The sequence below is a fragment of the Myotis daubentonii genome, chromosome X (assembly GCF_963259705.1).
Source record: "Myotis daubentonii chromosome X, mMyoDau2.1, whole genome shotgun sequence".
In the NCBI taxonomy this organism is placed as follows: Eukaryota; Metazoa; Chordata; class Mammalia; order Chiroptera; family Vespertilionidae; genus Myotis; species Myotis daubentonii.
In genome coordinates, this window is record NC_081861.1 from 102,553,412 (window position 1) to 102,573,486 (window position 20,075).

General features: G+C 40.3%; 1 protein-coding gene across 1 annotated transcript in view; it reads left to right on the forward strand.

Annotated features, from left to right (window-relative positions):
• PGK1 (phosphoglycerate kinase 1) overlaps positions 1-12,913 on the forward strand; it is a 32,563-nt gene extending 19,650 nt beyond the window's left edge. Inside the window, exons 3-11 of the mRNA XM_059678597.1 lie at positions 1,493-1,648; positions 1,758-1,902; positions 4,052-4,155; positions 4,779-4,898; positions 9,312-9,426; positions 9,661-9,840; positions 11,503-11,680; positions 11,957-12,055; positions 12,431-12,913. Of these exons, the coding sequence (XP_059534580.1) occupies positions 1,493-1,648; positions 1,758-1,902; positions 4,052-4,155; positions 4,779-4,898; positions 9,312-9,426; positions 9,661-9,840; positions 11,503-11,680; positions 11,957-12,055; positions 12,431-12,471 (1,138 nt within the window). The 3' untranslated portion in view covers positions 12,472-12,913. The remainder of the gene's footprint in view (positions 1-1,492; positions 1,649-1,757; positions 1,903-4,051; positions 4,156-4,778; positions 4,899-9,311; positions 9,427-9,660; positions 9,841-11,502; positions 11,681-11,956; positions 12,056-12,430) is intronic.
• The last annotated feature ends 7,162 nt before the right edge of the window (positions 12,914-20,075 follow it).

Here is a 20,075-nt window from a genome sequence, read left to right on the forward strand (position 1 = left end):
CTGGGGAGAGTGGACCTAAGCCAGCAGGCAGACATCCCTCTCGCAGTCTGAGACCCCTCGCTCCTTACCACCCACCTGCTCACTGCTCCTTAGCGCTGCCACGGAGGTGGGAGAGGCTCCCGCCATCGCCTCTGCGCTCACCAGCTATGAGCCCAATTTCTGGCTGAGCAGCGCTCCCCCTGTGGGAGTGTGCACTGACCACCAGGGGGCAGATCCTGCATTGAGCATCTGCCCCCTGATGGTCAGTGCACATCATAGCAACTGGTTGTTCTGCCATAATGGTCACTTAGGCTTTTATTATATAGATTACCTCTCTTATGATTAGAATTTCACTTCCATGAGAGCAGAGACTGTTTTATTTACTGTTGTATTGCCAGAATGTGTAACAGTACCTGGCTTAAAAGAAGTATTCAATAAGTATTTATTGAATAAATAAATCATTTTCTTAATTATAAATTTTAATTTTTTAAAGACTGGCAAAAACGAAAAGCTAGTATCAGGTTTGTAACAAAAATTTGAAATGTTTCAAGTTTAATAATTTTTTGGTTAAACTCAAATGTAGTATAGTATATAAATCACATTCTGTATAATGCATATATTTTTTCTTAAATAGAAAAGTGTCTTAGGATCTGTAATGGGTGCAAAAAAGTTACTACAATTCTTCCCAAATTTTCTTTAATGGTTTCAAGATTTCTTCCAGTTATATAAAAGCTGTGTTTTGGTGTCCCTAAGACCATGCACAATTTGTGATTTGCTAGGACTCATAAAACACAGTCTCACTAGTAAAGTTCATTACATTGAAAGGATGCATGGAAGAGTCAGCACTGGGAAAAGACAGGGAGAGTCTGGAGAAATCCATGAATGGGCTTCTGATGCTCTCTCCCTCCCATGAGGGGACATACCGAGTGTGTTCCTTTCTCCAGCAGTGAAAAATGCAGTAAATTGTGTGCAATGATTATGCCCAGAAAAGCCTGTTAGAGACTTGGCCCTCAAGATTTTTATTGGGAGCTGGTAACATAGGTACGCTCTGCCTAGCAACTATTGAAATTCCAGACTTCCTGGAGGGAAGCAGGTACCCAGCATAAATGGCCTTTTTTTTGTAGACAGTCTAGGAATGGTGAATGCCTTTTGTCTGTTGAAGGACTGAGGGACCACTTTGAAAGCCAAGTTCTGGACACCAGCCAAGGGTCTACCTTGCAAGCAGGTTTTTCAAAGATAGCAGCTTCAGGCCTGCTAGCTGAGTTTTGCTTTCTGCATAAGGGGCAAACAATGATGAGAATGTATAATCCTAGGTGGGGGGTGTAATTAACTTTGTAATTAACTTCTTCCCTTGAACATGTATCTGAGGACCATCAGTGAATTGTTGAAAGTACATTTGAAGGAATTTGGAAAAGAAAAGGGGCTTTATGTTTTATGAGGCCATGAAGGATATATTTTCCCACTAATTTCTAAGTGTAACCTTGTTCTACCTGCTGTCTCTTTCTGGTTGCAGAATCAAGGCTGCCATCCCAAGTATAAAATTCTGCTTGGACAATGGAGCCAAGTCAGTTGTTCTTATGAGCCACCTGGGTCGGCCCGATGGTGTCCCCATGCCTGACAAGTACTCTTTGGAGCCAGTTGCTGTAGAACTCAAATCTCTGCTGGGCAAGTAAGTGCCAGTTCTGGCGCTGGTAGATGTGACAGGAGATGTCAAGCATATTGTTACTGGTTCTTAGCTTTCAGACTGCTTAAGTCTCTCCATCTCATGCTCTCCCCAGGGATGTTTTGTTCTTGAAGGATTGCGTGGGCCCCGAAGTGGAGAAAGCTTGTGCTGCCCCAGCTGCTGGGTCTGTCATCCTGTTGGAGAACCTTCGCTTTCATGTGGAAGAAGAAGGGAAGGGAAAAGATGCTTCTGGGAACAAGGTAGGACCTGTGATTTTTAAAATTTATTTGTATATTTTTATTTATTTTAGAGAGGAAGGGAGAGGGAGAGATTGAAACATTAATGATGAGAGAGAATCATTGATCGGCTGTCTCCTGCACGCCCCCTACTGGGGAGCGAGCCCCTAACCCAGGTATGTGCCCTTGACTGGAATTGAACCTGGGACCCTTCAGTCCACGGGCCAATGCTCTATCCACTGAGCCAAACCAGCTAGGGCCTGACATTTCTTAAGGTCACTTGAGTGCCTTCTTTCAAGCAGTTTCTTTTCTTAGCACCACAGGCCTTGGTCATATTGCCTTATCGTGCCTTTAGCATGATCTTGCTAGTAGAAGTAAAATGCTGACCTAAAATTTGGTGCCCTTTTAGACAGAAACTCGAGCTGCACAGACTCTAGGACTTAGACAGGGCAGGAGGCAACTGGGAAATTGAGGCAAAACCTTTTATTAAGGAAGTGAGGAACAAAAAAAAAAAGAAGTGAGGAACTAACTACTCTAGTCAATGACTTTTTTCTTTAGTTGACTTTACATTTAGTGTCCAATAGCTCTCAGTGCTTGAAATTTCAGGAGCCAGTCATGACTTTAAAATGGGTAAAAAACAAAGTGAGGCCATAAAATGTTTCCTTTATCCAGTGTCTCTGCATTGTTCTTGCAGGGGCATTCTCTTTCTTCTAGTTATTGGCAGAAGAAAAATGAGAAGTGGGTTCTGATTATTATTGTTAATTTCTAAAGCACTTTTTCATGAAGAGCTTTCAATTTGCCATTTTGCCTCAAATAATTCTTGATAGAAGGGTTATTATGCCTTTTTAATATGGGAAGATTTCAGGGATAGAGAGCAACTTGCCAAAAGTTACACTGTGAATTCGTGTCAGAACTGGGCTTAGAACTCAGGTCTCCTGCCATCGAGGCATTGTTTTCATTACTATATAAATCATCTTCCAGTCACCAGTAGCTGATGATATTCCATTTTAGAGAGATTATGGGGCTTTTTAGTCTTTAGTTTTAGCATTAGTGTACCTGTATTCTTTTTTAAAAAATATATTTTATTGATTTTTCACAGAGAGGATGGGAGAGGGATAGAGAGTTAGAAACATTGATGAGAGAGAAACATCGATCAGCTGCCTCCTGCACACCTCCTGGGGATGTGCCCGCAACCAAGGTACATGCCCTTAGCCGGAATCGAACCCAGGACCTTTCAGTCTGCAGGCCGATGCTCTATCCACTGAGCCAAACCGGTCAGGGCAACCTGTATTCTTTGGGTCATTAGAAGAATGCTCATGTGGCAGCTGCATTCATCTTGATATGTAGGAAGATGGGAGTGGGCAGTGACTAAAATGAACATCTGCTTTGTGCTGTGCTCTCTCTCCCTTCATCTGGCTTCCTGTGCATCTTCGCTTAGTCTCCTCCCAAAGACTTTTTGTTCATCCTGCCATTCTGCTTTCCATCCCCTTTGGGGGATGGTATCCCTGGATAGTGAGCTGATATTTCAGAGCTCTATATTTTACTTATACTTTTTGTTCCTCTCTTCTTTTTTGTAGAAGTATATTTCTTATTTTCTCAAATGCCTAACTTCAGGAAAGGCCATATAAAATACCTCCTTTTGGTCAGGATAAAGTGTTTCTGAGGTCCTTTTCTCTTGTCATGTTTCTGTCTGCCTGCTCTGTCCCAGCCTGCCATTGTTGCTTTCATGAGGAATATGTGTGAGGACCTCTCCCTTTGCAGAAAGGCTTTTTCCTCTCTTTTATAAGGAGAATATGTTAAAAATGAGGAAATGAGTCAAGGAGATAGAAGAATAGTCAGAATCTTGTCCTAGAAGTAGGGGAGAGGCCAGTGAAAAATGAGATGTGGTTATTAGCCTTTGTGATTAAGCAGTTAAGCCACGGGTCAGGAATCTTAGGTTTGCAATTTGAGGGAAGGCAAAGGAGAGCAAAAACACATAGAGTTGACCAAAAGACCTGGAATATTTGCAAGAAAGAGCAGACCCTGTTGCTAATTGTAAATATTGATGTCTCACCAACTCAAGGGTCTTTAGAGAATGTTCAAGAAGACTCTTTGTAGGAAATGCTTTTATAGTTGCCTTTGCAGCCATCAACATTTACTGTTGTTGGTTTTTCCTTTTGTTTTTCCTATGCAGGTTAAAGCGGAGCCAGCTAAAGTAGAAGCTTTCCGAGCTTCACTTTCCAAGCTAGGGGATGTCTATGTCAATGATGCTTTTGGCACTGCTCACCGAGCCCACAGGTAGTATGAGTCTTATTTGATGTTGAACTGGGAACAGTATTATTCTGTTTACTCAAGCAGTCCAATCTCTGGGTTGCTTTTAGAGACATCTGTATTATACTGTGATTCTGTTGGCTTCTATCTCTAATTGGAGCTACCACTTAGATTGTAGCTCTTGTTGAGTGCCTCTGATCCAAAGAGGAAATAAAAGTAAAAGTTGAGAATTGTGGAGCTTTTTTTGATCTTCTGTAAGCAGTTGCTCTTTCTCAATGTGGATATTTCATGTAAAGTTCACCCTCTGTGAACATTGTGGGATCAGAATCTTATGCTGTCAGTAGGAAGAAAATTTAGGAATCTTCTCTTGTCGTCAACTGGCTGATTACTTATTGGAATTAAACCCTTGGCCTGAAGACTACTAATAATTGGGTATCTTAAATTCTGCTTAAGGTAATTGCTTTTCATTTGCCCTTTGACACTGCACTATTAGTAAAAAATTTATTCCTAAGTGTTTTTGTTGCAGTTTAGGGATGAAAATCATGGTCTCCTGAAATCTTCAAAGTATTTCAGTGATAAGGAGATGGCCTCTAGAATTGGGAGAATTGGGAGGGACTGACTACAATTTGAATGTCTCTTGTCTTTTCTAGCTCTATGGTGGGAGTCAATCTGCCACAGAAAGCTGGAGGTTTTTTGATGAAGAAGGAGCTGAACTACTTTGCCAAGGCGTTGGAAAGCCCAGAGCGACCCTTCCTGGCCATCCTGGGCGGGTATGAAGAACTCTTCAAGATTATGCTTTCAGTAGTGTGTTTGCCTGGTAGGAGGCCATAACTTGGGTGTTTATTGTCAGAATAGGGTGTTTATTGTCTTTCAGCTCAGCCTGTACCCTCTCCAATCTGGGACCCCTTGGGGGATATCCGACTGCCGGTTTAGGCCTGATCCCACAAACCGGCAGTCAGACATCCCTCTCACATCCCAGGACCGCTGGCTCCCAACCGCTTGCCTGCCTGCCTGCCGGATTGCACCTAACCACTTTTGCCTGCCAGCCTGATCACCCCCTAACCACTCCCCTGCCAGCCTGATCAATGCCTCACTGCTCTCCCCTGCCAGCCTGATTGCCCCTAACTGCCCTCCCCTGCCGGCCCAGTTGCCCCCAACTGCCCTCCCCTGCAGGTCTGGTCACCCCCAACTGCCCTCCCCTGCCGGCCCAGTCGCCCCCAACTGCCCTCCCCTGCCGTCCCGGTCATCCCTGACTGCCCTCCCCTGTCGGCCCAGTCGCCTCTAACTACCCACCCCTGCAGTCCTGGGATGTGAGAGGGATGTCCGACTACCCATATCTACAAAAGTATGGGTAGCTTTCAGAGAAACTTAAAGGGGATAGTACAGTAATCTGGGCCTAGCAATAGCTATTACCATCCCTAGGCCTAAAGGGACAAAGAGGGAATGGTTACCAAAATCCAGAGAGGGTAGTTGTATTTAGAGGGCTCTCTGATAGGACAGGGGACATAGGGATAGATATCTGTCAGGGAAGGAGCAAGGGAAATAATATTCTGATGTCCCTTCAACCTCCTACTGATGTACTCCTCTCACCCTCAGTTGGCTGCAACCCAACTAGAAGCCAGAGAGCAAGGGAGTCCTTTGAGGAAGACCATGCAGGTCAGCCTCTTGGGACAGAGAATAGGGCTGAGAAGGAATAAAAAATGGTTCTGGCCCTGACCGGTTTGGCTCAGTGGATAGAGCGTCGGCCTGCGGACTGAAAGGTCCCAGGTTAGATTCCGGTCAAGGGCATGTACCTTTGTTGCGGGCACATCCCCAGGAGGGGTGTGTAGGAGGCAGCTGATCGATGTTTCTCTCTCATCGATGTTTCTAACTCTCTATTCCTCTCCCTTCCTCTCTGTAAAAAATCAATAAAATATATTTAAAAAAATGGTTCTGGAGGAAAGAATTGGAAAGGTCCACCACATGTGCTCATCTAACAATTTTAATTTTTGATGCATTTAAGCCTTTCATATCCATATAATCTGGCAAGGAATAACTAGGAGAATCTTCTCATTTGTGTTTAATATATCATTTAGAACTCATTTCTCCAGATCACATACCATTTTGTATTTTCTCCTATGGGTAAAGATACCATGTGAATAATTATATTGTGATAGCTTAGTTAAAAATAGAAATTTCAGAATTGTGGGTCAAAAGCCTAGCTGAGTAAATTTTAGGCGATAGAGTAGGGACAGGGACCTGGTACTGCTTAGAAAAGATAACTTACTATCACTTGGCATGGCTAACTAGGTACCAGCCTCTTTATGACTGGAAGCCTCTGACCCTTCTATGAGCAGGGCTTTAGTCCTCATGGGAATGAACACACTCAGCATTTCCCTATGAAAGCTGACTCTGGAGTTGAGTGTCAGTTTCACATAGCATAATTGCTCTTTCTTTTGTGAGCCCAGTTTCAGGGTCCTAAAAATTATTCATGTGGATACGGGTTATCTGTGTCTTGTGACCTTATAAAGTTCAGACTGATTGTTGCTTCCTGGGAGATTAGGATTTGAGCTGTCTGATTTTGCTTTCCAACCTTCTGTAGACATGGACTTTGGGAGTGAGTGCCACCTTGTGGTTATGATTAGGTTTTAAACTCAGCTTGAAATAGTTGTTTTGAGGAGGCTGATATGGAGATTGTTTTTTTGTTGTTTTTTTTTTTTTGCTACCTTTCTTGCAGTGTAGTCTCCTTAGACCATAAATGATTTTGAGAAAATTTTTACATTTTTATTAAAAGACATTATTGTGGAAGCACTCAAACAGGCACAGACGTTAAGAGAATAGTATAATAAACCCCCAGGTGCCTGTCACCCTGCTTCAAAAATTTTTGACATTTTTGCCAATCTTGTTTCATCTACTGTCTAATACTTTTATTAATCAAGAGTATTTTAAAGCAAGCCTTAGCCCTGGCCGGGTGGCTCATCACTCGGCACACCAAAAAATTGTGGGTTCAATTCCGGGTCGGGGCACAAACCTAGATTGTGGGTTTGATTTCTGGTCGGTGCATGTGAGAGGCAACCAATCGATGCTTCTCTCACATTATTTCTCTCTCTCTCTCTCTTTTCCTTAATCTCTCTCAAATCAATAAACATATCCTTGGGTGAGGATAAAAAAATAAAGTAAGCCTTAGATATCATATAATTTCACTTATAATACTTCTGCATGCATCTTATAACTGATAAGGATACTTCTTTTAAATAACTACCTAACAAAATTTAAGTTTCATCTATAGTACCTCATCTGTATTTAGAAGTTACCTATCATCTCAGAAATGTCTTTTTACAGTTTGTTTGAATAAGGATCCAAATGAAGTCCATGTATTATATTTGGTTGTTAGGTATCTTTTATTCTGTGATAATCCTGTTTTCTTCTTTTTTTAAAAAAAATATACTTTTATTGATTATGAGAGAGGAAGGGAGAGGGAGAGAGAGAAACGTCAATGATGAGAGAGAATCATTGATTGGCTGCCTCCTGCAAGCCCCCTACTGGGGATTGAGCCCGCAACTCAGGCATGTGCCCTTGACTGGACTCAAAACCAGGACCCTTCAGTCCTTTGGCTCTATCCACTGAGACAAACCGTCTAGGGCAGTTCCCTCTTCTTTAGTATTTTTCATTCCATTGATTTATTGAAGTAGGGAATTTGAATTATATCCCACATTCTTTAGAAGAGTTTGAGTCTCTTTACTTTTATTTTCTCCCCACCTCCCTTCTTCCCTCCTTTTCTCTCTCTCTCTCTCTCTCTCTCTCTCTCTCTCTCTCTCTCTCTCTCTCTCTCCCCCTTTCTGCATTAACAGTTAACTCCATTCTGACCCTTCATGATGACCAATCCTGAGAAGAGAGATAAACAGTCTCTTGTCATCCATTTCCCCACATCACTATTGTTCTGAAACCCTATTTTACAAGTCCTAGCATAGTGCCTCTCACAGGGTAGCCATCATCTTTTTTATTGAATGAAGAGGAAACAGGCTCAGGTGATTTGTTCATTTAAGTGGGATTTAGATATATAGGAATGTGAACGGAAGGCAAGCTATTACTTATGTGAGGGACATTAAAGGTTGTGCTTCAAGTGAACTCGTTTTTCTTTAGAGCTTTTTCCTTTCATAGGGAGGTGAAAGGACATCTGTATTTATTGTCTTATTTCCCTCTACTAGAATATAAGCACCAAAGGGGTAGGGGTCTTTGTTTTTGTCAAGTGATTTTTCTTGAGACCTAGAATAGTGCTTGGCACATAATAGGTACTCTATAAATATGTTGAATCAGGTGGTCCAAAAGAATAATGAATGCCATAAAGCAAATGTCCCAGTCATTGAGAATAGACTTACGAGTGTGAATATCTTTCTATTTTTGCTCAGTATGTATTAGTTTAGTATATAATCTCATCCTTGCTCTAGGGTTAAGACAGTTTTGAGTAGGCTTAGGGAAACCCACAATTAGCAGTCTTGCTCAGGCATAATTAGTAATCTTGACCTTCTGATTTTTTTGGGGAAAAGAGACAAAATAGACTTATTTGGAACTCATGGTTCCTTTAGTAGGTCTTCTTAGCCATTTTTAGTCTAGAGCCACACCGTAAAAGGATTTCTTAGAAATGAATTGGCCTTTTGGGTTAAAGAAACATAGGCAAAGTTAGCCAATACTTTTGTCACTTTGTGGGACATTTCTCTGTTTCTCTGCCTTGATATAAAAACTCATTATGCTAAGTGAAATAAGCCAGTCAATAAAGGAAAAATACCACATGATCTCACTCATTCATGGACAATAGAGACCATTATAAACTTTTGAACAATAATAGATACAGAGGCAGAGCTGCCTCAAACAGATTGTCAAACTGCAGCGGGAAGGCCGGGGAGGGTTGGGGGGCAGGAGGTAGGGGGGTAAGAGATCAACTAAAGGACTTGTATGCATGCATATAAGCATAACCAATGGACATAAGACACTGGGTGATAGGGGAGGCTAGGGGACTGTCTAGGGCGGGGGGATAAAATGGATACATATGTAATACCCTTTGTAATACTTTAAGCAATAAAAAAAAGAAAAAAGAAAAAAAGAAAATACAAAAATAAAAAAAATAAAAACTGAGGCTCTACGTATTATCACTTCTTTTGTTTGTCCATTATTCTTTTGGTGATGATTTTTGCTTTCCCTTCTAGAGCTAAAGTTGCAGACAAGATCCAACTGATTAATAATATGCTGGACAAAGTCAATGAGATGATTATTGGTGGTGGAATGGCTTTTACCTTCCTTAAGGTGCTCAACAACATGGAGGTAGGAAACCAATGACAAGTGGATATGAAATAGCTCTTGATGAGAAATAGAAAGAAAACCAGCTTTTGACAAGAGCCCTAAAAACTCCCATTTTTATTTATTTTGGCAAGTTGTTTTTCTTTTGTCTTGGAATTGTTCTTTTATATTGTATTGTATCTTCTTCCTGTCTACTTTGTGAGGCAATCACATTCTTAGTATAGAGGTTGATCTTCATCATTTTGGTCCCTTGTGTAGATTGGCACTTCTCTGTTTGATGAAGAGGGAGCCAAGATTGTCAAAGACCTGATGTCCAAAGCTGAGAAGAATGGTGTGAAGATTACCTTGCCCGTTGACTTTGTCACTGCTGACAAGTTTGATGAGAATGCCAAGACTGGCCAAGCCACTGTGGCTTCTGGCATACCTGTTGGCTGGATGGTGAGTCACTTGGGTGGTTGATAGTGTGAGTGAACAAAAATATTTTGGTATCATTTATTCAACCAACCTACAAGCATTTTATTATTATTTTTTAAATATATATTTTATTGATTTTTTACAGAGAGGAAGGGAGAGGGATAGAGAGTTAGAAACATCGATGAGAGAGAAACATCGATCAGCTGCCTCCTGCACACCCTCTACCGGGGATGTGCCCGCAGCCAAGGTACATGCCCTTAACCGGAATCGAACCTGGGACCCTTCGGTCCACAGGCCAACGCTCTATCCACTGAGCCAAACCGGTTAGGGCAAGCATTTTATTTTATTTATCTTTTATTTAAAAAATATATATTTATTGATTTCAGACAGGAAGGGAGAGGGAGAGAGAGAGATAGAAACATCAGTGGTGAGAGAGAATCATTGAGTGGCCTGCCTTCTGCATGCCCCACACTAGGGATTGAGCCTGCAACCTGGGCATGTGCCCTGACCAGGAATTGAACCGTGACCTCCCAGCTCATAGGTCAATGCTCAACCACTGAGCCAAGCTGGCTGGGCCAATCAACAAGCATTTTAAAAGAATCTCCACAGGAGGTCTCTGTCAGAGAAGGCTCCAAATGTTGCATTGAGATCCTCCTTAGAGGAGAATCCATGGGGGAAAAGCAATGGTATCAGATTGCTGTTGTCTTCATAAATAATGTGGGGACAAAACCATTTTTTGTTTTCTTCATCTATTGATTTCTTAAGTATTTAACTATGTGCTAGGGATGGGGCCATTTTGAAGTATGTTTTGCTATGTAGAAACCGGTATAAGAAATCTTCTATAAAAACAAAGATAGTAAAAGTATACTGATTATAAGCAGGGAAAAATGTATGTATATACTCAAGACTAATTTAGTTGATTGTAGTGTTCTCAATTTTAATAGCTGTATAAAATTGTATCATGTTGACATACTAGTTTGCTTAGTCATTTGCTTTTGTTAGTCATATAGATTTTATTTAGTTCAGTGTTTCTCAAAGTGTGGTCCCAAGAACCATTAGTATCGTTTTGGAATTTGTTAAAAAACAACTAGATCTTGGGGCCCACCCCACACCTACTGAATCAGAAACTCTGGTTGCGGGGGGTGGTAGAGCCCAGCAATTATACTCAGACAAGCCCTCCTGGTGATTCTTATGTTTGCCAAAGTTTGAGAATCACTGATTTGTTCAGTGTTTTTCAACCTGGCACTACTGACATCTCAGGTAGTTTTTGTTTTGTTACAGAGGGCTGTTGTGGCATTAGAGGGTGTTTACGGCATCTTTGACTATAGGTGTCAGTAGCACCCCCCACTCCCCAGTTGTGACAACCAGAAATGTCTCCAGACATTGCCACGCATCTCCTGGGAAGGGGCAGAACTGACCCTGGTTGAAAACCACCAACCTAGTTCTTCACAATAATACACAATGATAATAGCATGGCTAAGAAAGTTATTTTATCAAATAACCTTTGAGGTTTTTCCTTAGATTTGATCTTCCATAAAGGGCATGAACAGGTTTATAATTTTAAAAGACTGAAGAGTATCTTGGTTCTAGAAGAAACTCTGATGTTCAGCCTTAAGTTCTGGTCTTGGTAAAGGTGGTATTTGTTTCTCTAAGTAGATTTTCTTAACTATTAACTCTACCCCATAGGGCTTGGACTGCGGTCCCGAGAGCAGCAAGAAGTATGCTGAGGCTGTCGCTAGGGCTAAGCAGATTGTGTGGAATGGACCTGTGGGCGTATTTGAATGGGAAGCTTTTGCCCGAGGGACCAAAGCCCTCATGGACGAGGTGGTGAAAGCCACGTCCAGGGGCTGCATCACCATCATAGGTAAGGGGTCATCTATGAAGCTACTACCAATGTGAGCTGGCAGAATTCTGATCAGAGGAAAGTAGACGGGAAATGGGTAAGTTTTCCTGGGTTTCTTGGCACAGTGATTCTTGAGAGGTAAACAGTTATATAATTTATGGAGGAACCTCTTAATGAGATGGAGTTAGGGTTTCATTAGTTTCTGGTTTGGGCTTGCAAGTACATCACTCTGAAGTTTTGGTGCCAATTCTTTTTTTTCCCCTCCTTTCCCATTTTTACTTGGCTTCCATTCAACAGGTGGTGGAGACACTGCTACTTGCTGTGCCAAATGGAACACAGAGGATAAAGTCAGCCATGTGAGCACTGGGGGTGGTGCCAGTTTAGAGCTCCTGGAAGGTGAGGTTCTTCCTTGATTTTTTGGCTTCTTTGAGGGAAGGATGAGGGTTATGCAGTGAGAGGTGGGTAGAATGGAGTGGTGATAGTAGGTAGTGTTGTCATTAGCAGTCATTTTTAGCTGGGCAGTACAAATGGAGGAGCTTGAAATTAATCTCCTGCCATCTATTTGAGGTGGGGAGGGGCCTATAGGAAAACTTATTCTCAAAGAGGTTATGGTCTAGTAGACCTGGGACCCAAAATGTAAAAGATAGCCAACTTCTGGCTATCTATCGTAAAGAAGAGCTGACATATTATTGGGAAGATAGAAAGTGACAGATCTGGCTTAGTGAATCCTATCGTAATACTGTCTCTTTGTGTATGCTCTCTCAATAACAGGTAAAGTCCTTCCTGGGGTGGATGCTCTCAGCAATGTTTAATACTTTTCCTGCTTTTTGGTTCCTGTGCACGTCCCCTTAGTGAACGTAGTGCTTTCCGCATCTCTACTTGATATTAGCTAAAATCTTCCCCCATGTCAAGATTCAGCTAATGGTCAAGAGATGCAGCCCAGGAACACTTAAACGGTTGCACAGCATCTCAGCTCATCTTTACTGCACCCTGGACTTGCTTCCATTCTTCAGGATCCCATTTGAATTTCTTAGTGACTAAACCATTATACATCCTACAGTGCATATATTTATATTTTGTCTGTTAAAAAAGTAAGCTGTTAGCTTAATTCTCTTCTTGGAGTAGCTTATTCTGATTAGCTTTGTCATTGTTTCACTACTCGAATGAAAACCAGATGAAATTCCAGTTGTAGGGAGGGAGGGAGACAAAGTTGGTGATCTGTTAAATAAATAAAAAAATATTCATTGAAACTGGGATTCTTTTCCTGTCATATTTTGTTAGTTAGAGTGAGAACAGACTTTTCAAAGGATCAAATCTACATTTCTGAATGGAAGAAATGGGGCATCAGTGATGGGGAGGTGGGATTAGGTAAATGTCTACTCTTTTATGCCACACATTGTGGTACTTTATTTTAAATTTTATTTTTATCTGTTACACATGAATGTAATTTTTTTAATATATAGATTTTTTTTATTTCAGAGAGGAAGGAAGAGAGATAGAAACATCAGTGATAAGAGAGAATCATTGATTGGCTGCCTCCTGTACGCCCCCCACCACAATTGAGCCCACAACCCCGGCATGTGCCCTTGACCGTAATCAAACCTGGGACCCTGCAGTCCACAGGCCGGCGCTCTATCCACTGAGCCAAACTGGCTAGGGCTAATTTTTTTTGAATATATGTTTTTATTGATTTTAGAGAAAAGAAGAGAGAGAGAGAGACAGAGAGAGAGACAGAGAGAGAAAGAGAAACATCAGTGTGAGAGAGAAAATATCTATTGGTTGCCACCCACATGCACCCTGACCAGGGATTGAAACTGTAACTTGGTTATGTGCCCTGGGGTGCACAAGACAATGCTCAACCAATTGAGCCACACTGACCAGAGCCACATGAATATAATTTAAAGTCAAGGCTTATAACAAAAAAATAGGCCTCATTTCATTCCTCCCACTTGTGATTCCCACTCCCCAGAGGTGATTGCTTTCAACTCTTAGCTTTTTTATGGTATTTGCCTCCATATTTTAAGTAATATGCTTATTCTGTTAACTTCTAATTTTTTTAAGAAAGGTATCTATTGCCGAAACCGGTTTGGCTCAGTGGATAGAGCGTCGACCTGCGGACTGAAGGGTCCCAGGTTCGATTCTGGTCAAGGGCATGTACCTGGGTTGCGGGCACATTCCCAGTAGGAGATGTGCAGAAGGCAGCTGATCGATGTTTCTCTCTCATCGATGTTTCTAACTTTCTATCTCTCTCCCTTCCTCTCTGTAAAAAATCAATAAAATATATTTTAAAAAAAAAAGATGTAAAATCGGGGAAATTTAAAAAAAAAAAAGGTATCTATTAATTTTATACATGGGACAATTTAGCTCACTTATAGACTCTACCACAATACTTCCTATTCTTCATTCTCCCAATATAGTTTTATCATAATTCTAGGTTATATAATTGTAAGTATTCACAGCTGAGCTATGTCATGCTATGATTGCATTTACTTATGTAACTTTTATTATTTTTTTACAGGAAATATCTTTATTCATGAGTTCTGTTTTTCTTTTTATTAAATTTATTGGGGTGAGATTGGCTAATAAGATTATATAGGTTTCAAGTGTACATTTCTCTAATACATGATCTGTATATTACATTGTATACCCACCAAACAAAATCAAATAATCTTCTGTCACAATATATATGGTCCCCTTTACCCTTTACCACCCCCTTCCCTCTGGTAACCACCATATGTTGTCTGTGTCTATGAGTTTCAGTTTTATATCCCACATGAGTAAAATCATATGGTTCTTAGTTTAGCTTCTTCTGACTGACTTATTTCACTTCCATAATATCCTCAAGGTCCATCCATGTTGTTGCAAATGGCACTATTTTATCTTTTCTTAAGGCTGAGTAGTATTCCATTATATATAGGTACCACATCTTCTTTATCCAATCCTCTATTGAGACATTTTGGCTGTTTTCATGTGTTGGCCACCAGGAATAATGGTTGCAGTGAACATAGTGGTACATATATCTTTGCAAATAAATGGTTTCAAAATTTGCATGTAGATACCCAGAAGAGGTAACTCTTAATTTTTTTTCAGGAACTACCATACCAGTCTTAATGTGGCTACTTCTTCTTTTTTTTATAACAGTTTTTATTTATCTTACTAGTGTCCCAGTGTACGAATTCATGCACATTGAAAGGAAATTAATTAGAAGAAATATTTTAATATTGCTATTTGCTTCTTGCTAATGAAAAGAAAATAGGATCCTACCGAGTTTCCTATCTACCTACTCCAGGACTAATGTGAGGATCAAATGAGATGAGGCACAGGAAAATGCTTCACAAACATTTGGTTAAACTGCAAAATGTTTGCACCTGGCTGTAAAGCAAGTCAGGTTCCTGGGCTGAAGAAACTCCAAGTCACTAGGGAGAGGAAGCTAGGCGTTGCTATGTGATTACCTGCTGCCCACAGCCACTGTTTCAGGCCAGGGCTGGGCTTTGGGCTGCATTTTGCGCTGTGGGGTCTTGGTGGCATTGGCTGCGATTTGTTGGGGTGTTGCTCTGAGGTGGTGGCGGGGCCTGTGTCCCACTTGAGGGAAGCCGAGTGTTGGTTTGTCGGCAGCATCCGAGGTGCCATTTCTCTGTAAATGGCTAGTGTGTGTCATAGCAGCTCCTGTGTTGAGTGTCTGCCCCCTGGTGGTCAGTGCACATCATAGCTACAGTTGGACAGATGGACACTTAGCCTTTTATATGTATAGATCAGCAGTTCTCAACCTTTGGGGGTCAAACGACCCTTTCACAGGGGTTGCCTAAGACCATCAAAAAACACATATAATTACATATTGTTTTTGTGATTAATTACTATGCTTTAATTATGTTCAATTTGTAACAAAGAAAATACAACCTGCATATCAGATATTTACATTACTGTTCATAACAGCAAAATTACAGTTATGAAGTAGCAACGAAAATAATTTTATGGTTGGGGGTCACCACAACATGAGGAACTGTATTAAAGGGTCGCAGCATTAGGAAGGTTGAGAACCACTGGTATAGATAGAGGGGAAGGGAGAGGGAGAAGGAGAGGTAGAAACATTGATGAGAATCATCGATTGGCTGCCTCCTGCATGTCCCCAACCTGGGGAATCTAGCGTGCAACCCAGGCGTAAGCTCTGACCAGGAATTGAACCAGTGACCTTTGTTGCACAGGACGATGCTCAACCAACTGAGCACACTGGCTGGGCAGTGTGGCTTCTTTAATTCTCTAGGTTTGGGACTTCTGTTCAGCCAGATTTCAGGCAGTTCTGAATGATGTATGTTCTATGGTTTAGTTGTAAATTTGATGTGGTTGTTGGAGGATGCGAGTGCCACATTTCCCTATGCCTCCATATTTTTTTTTGATTAAGGTATTACATATGTGTCCTTATCCCCCCAATAACCCCCCCCCCACACACACACATACTCATTCCCTCACCCCCCTGGTGTCTGTGTCCACTGGTTAGGCTTATATGCATGCATACAAGTCCTTTGGTTGATCTCTCCCCCTTACCCCCACCCTCCCCTACTTTCCCTCTGAGGTTTGACAGTCTGATTGATGCTTCTCTGTCTCTGGATTTGTTTTTGTTCATCAGTTTGTTGTTCATTATATGCCACAAATAAGTGAGATCATGTGATATTTATCTTTCTCTGACTGGCTTATTTCGCTTAGCACAATTTACCATAGCTAAGATTTGGAAACAGCCTAAGTGCTCATCAGCAGGTGAGTGGATTGAAAAACTGGTACATCTACACAATGGAATACTATGCTGCGGTAAAAAAGAAGGAATCCTTACCTATGCCTCCATCTTGACTGGAAGTCTCTTTGATCCATTTTGAATTAAGTTGTATATGTGGGGACAAACCGTAATCTAGTTCTTTTGCATGTGGCTTTCCCATTTCCCCAGCACCATTTATTGAAAAGGCTTTCTTTCCTACATAGTGTGCTTTTGTCTCCTTTGTCAAGAATTATTTGCCCATATACGTGTGGTTTTATTTCTGGGTTCTCAGTTCTGTTCTATTGGTCTGTGTGTCCATTTTACTGCCAATACCATGCTATTTTGATAATCTCAGCTCTGTAGTATAATTTGAAGTTAGGTAGTGTGATACCCTGGCTTCGTTCTTTTTTCTCAGGATTGCTTTGGCTGTTTGACATCTTTTTTGTTTCAATACAAATCTGATGATTGCATTAAATTTGCATATTGTTTTGAGTAATATGGCCATGTTAATTATGTTGGTTTTTTTCAGTCCATGAACACAGAATATTTTCCGTTTTGTTGTGTTTTTTAATCTCTTTTAATAATGCTTTGTAGTTTTCATTATATAGGTACTTCATATCTTTTGTTAAGTTTATCCCTAAGTATTTTATTCTTTTTGTTGCAATTGTAGAAGGAATTTTTTCGATTTTTTTCTGAATTTTCATTGTTAATATATAGGAAAGCAGGGGATTTTTGCACATTGATTATGTATCTGTAACTTTAATGTATTTGTTTATTTTTTCTAATATTGCTGTTTTTAGGGTTTTCTATATACACAGTCATGTCATCTGCAAAAGTGACACTTTTTACTTCTTCATTCCCAATTTGGGTGCCTTTTATTTCTTTCTCTTGCCTGATTGCTCTGGCTAGGACTTCCAGAACTATGTTGAATAGGAGTGGTAGGAGTGGCATTCTTTTCTTTTTCCTGATTTTAGAGGAAAACCTTTCAGTTTTTCACCATTGAGTATGATATTGGCTGAGGGTTTGTCATACATGGCTTTTATTATGTTGAGGTACTTTCCTTCTATTCCTATTTTATTGAGATTTTTAATCATACATGGATGTTATATCTTATCAAATGCTTTTTTTGCATCTATAAAGATCATGATTTTTATCCTTTGTTTAATGTGGTGTATTAATGTGGTGTTTATGTATGTTGAAACATTCTTGTGCCCTTGGAATAAAGCCACTTGATTATGATGTATTATTTTTAAAATGTACTATTGTATTTGATTTGCTTGTATTTTGTTTAGGATTTTTGCATCTGTATTCATCAGAGATATTATTGCCAGGTTTGGGTACCAGAGTTATAATGGCCTCAAAAAATGTGTTAGGAAGTATTGACTCTTCTTTAACTTCTTGGAAAGAGTTTGAGAAGAATAGATTTCAAATCTTCTTTGAATGTTTGGTAGGATTCACTCATGAAGCCATCTATCTGGTCTTAGACTTTTATTTTTGGGAGGTTTTTGATGGTTGTTTCACTTTCCTCACTTTATGATTCAGTCTAGGGAGCTTATATTTTTCTAGGAACTTGCCTATTTCTTCTAGGTCAGTGGTTGGCAAACCACAGCTCGCGAACCACATGCGGCTCTTTGGCCCCTTGAGTGTGGCTCTTCCACAAAAAACCACGTGCGGGCGTGCACGTACAGTGCAATTGAAACTCTGTGGCCCATGTGCAGAAGTCAGTTTTCAGCCTGGGGGAGCCTATTTTGAAGAAGTGGCATTAGAAGAAGTGGGGGTACGTTCGCTGAGGTCGACCCCTCAGATTGAGGACGTTTTTAGCAAAGGGAAGCTTAGGAGTACCCTAATTAAGTTAATAACAATGCACTTACCTATACAGTTTAAGCTTAAAAAATTTGGCTCTCAAAAGAAATTTCAATCGTTGTACTGTTGATATTTGGCTCTGTTGACTAATGAGTTTGCCGACCACTGTTCTAGATTATTGAATTTGGTGGCCTATAGTCTTTCATAGTATTCTAGTATGATCCTTTGTATATCTGTGATGTCTGTGGTCACTTCTTTCATTTCTGATTTTGTTTATTTGAGTCATGTTTCTTTTATCCTTAATCTAGGCAGGATTTTGTCAATTTAATTTTTTTAAATTTCTTTATTGATTAAGGTATTACATATGTGTCCTTATCCCCCTATTGCCCCCCCACCCCCACTCATGCCCTCACCCCCCTGTTGTCTGTGTTCATTGGTTAGGCTTATATGCATACGTACAAGTCCTTTGGTTGATCTGTCCCCCTAATTTTATTAATCTTTTCAAAGAACCAGCTCTTTGTTGTATTAATTTTTTGTATAGTCTTTTTGTTCTCCATTTCATTCAATTCTTCTCTAATTTTTATTATTTCCTTTCTTTTGCTGACTTTGGATTGCTTGTATTCTTCTTTTTGTAGTTCTTTAAGATGTAATGCTAGGTTGTTTACTTGCAATTTCTCTTGTTTCTTGAGATAGTCCTGTAAAGATATAAACTTTCCTCTTTATTATTGCTTTCGCTGCATCTCAGGATTTTTAAAATATATTTTATTGATTTTTTTACAGAGAGGAAGGGAGAGGGATAGAGAGTTAGAAACATCGATGAGAGAGAAATATCGATCAGCTGCCTCCTTCACACCCTCTACTGTGGATCTGCCTGCAACCAAGGTACATGCCCTTGACCAGAATCAAACCTGAGGCCCTTCAGTCTGTAGGCTGATGCTCTATCTACTGAGCCAAACCGGTTAGGGCAATTTCAGAAGTTTTGATATGCCATATTGTCATTCTCATATCTTTTGATCTCACCTTTTATGTATTTGTGTTTATTGAACAAAGTCTTATGTTAAGATTTGTTTACATGTTTAAAAAAGCAACCTAGATCCAGTTGCTTTAGTTTTCATGTATTTTCTATTTACTTTTTAAAATTAAAATAAATGTTCCCCTGAAACAAACCATAACATAACACCTTATTAGAGATGGCCTTGTTGGAGGAGTTCTCTGTGCTCCCATTCTAGTTTGTCCTGGCTGCCCTTTCGGTAACGCTCTTGGGGATTCTTTTCACCTGCGTTGGAGCTCCCCTTTCCTGTATTCCCTTTCTCCCCTCTTTCTTGGTTTACTCTTATGAAACACAAGACTCCAACTAGCTTCCTGAGAAAGAGTGCCTGGGAGGCAACATTTTGAAGACATTATGTATCAGAAAGTATCTTTATTCAGCTTGCCTGTTTGACTATAGAATTTCAGCTTATATATCAGTTTCTCGGATTTGAAGACTTTGTTTCATTGTCATTGCTGAAAATCATTCTTCACTTGATCTTAGCCAAAAGATCAAGAGGCAATTCTAGTGACATTCTGATTATTGTTTAAGTAATTTTACCTTCCTTTTCCTTTCCTGTCATTTTAATGGGGTTTCTGGAGTGAGCAGAGGTAAATATGAAATTTCAAAAGTCCATGTTTAACCAGAATTTCTCTGCTGGGTATTTTGCATACTAAATATCTATTTCACCTTTATGGATAGAGAAATACTTGACCTCTTGGACAGGATCACAGAGCTAGTAAATAACAGCAGGTAGTCAGGTCCAGATTTGTCTAATGGCTGGTGCTTATTGTGCCTCCCTGAAATAATGCTCCTAGACTAGCACTTTTTTCTTTAAC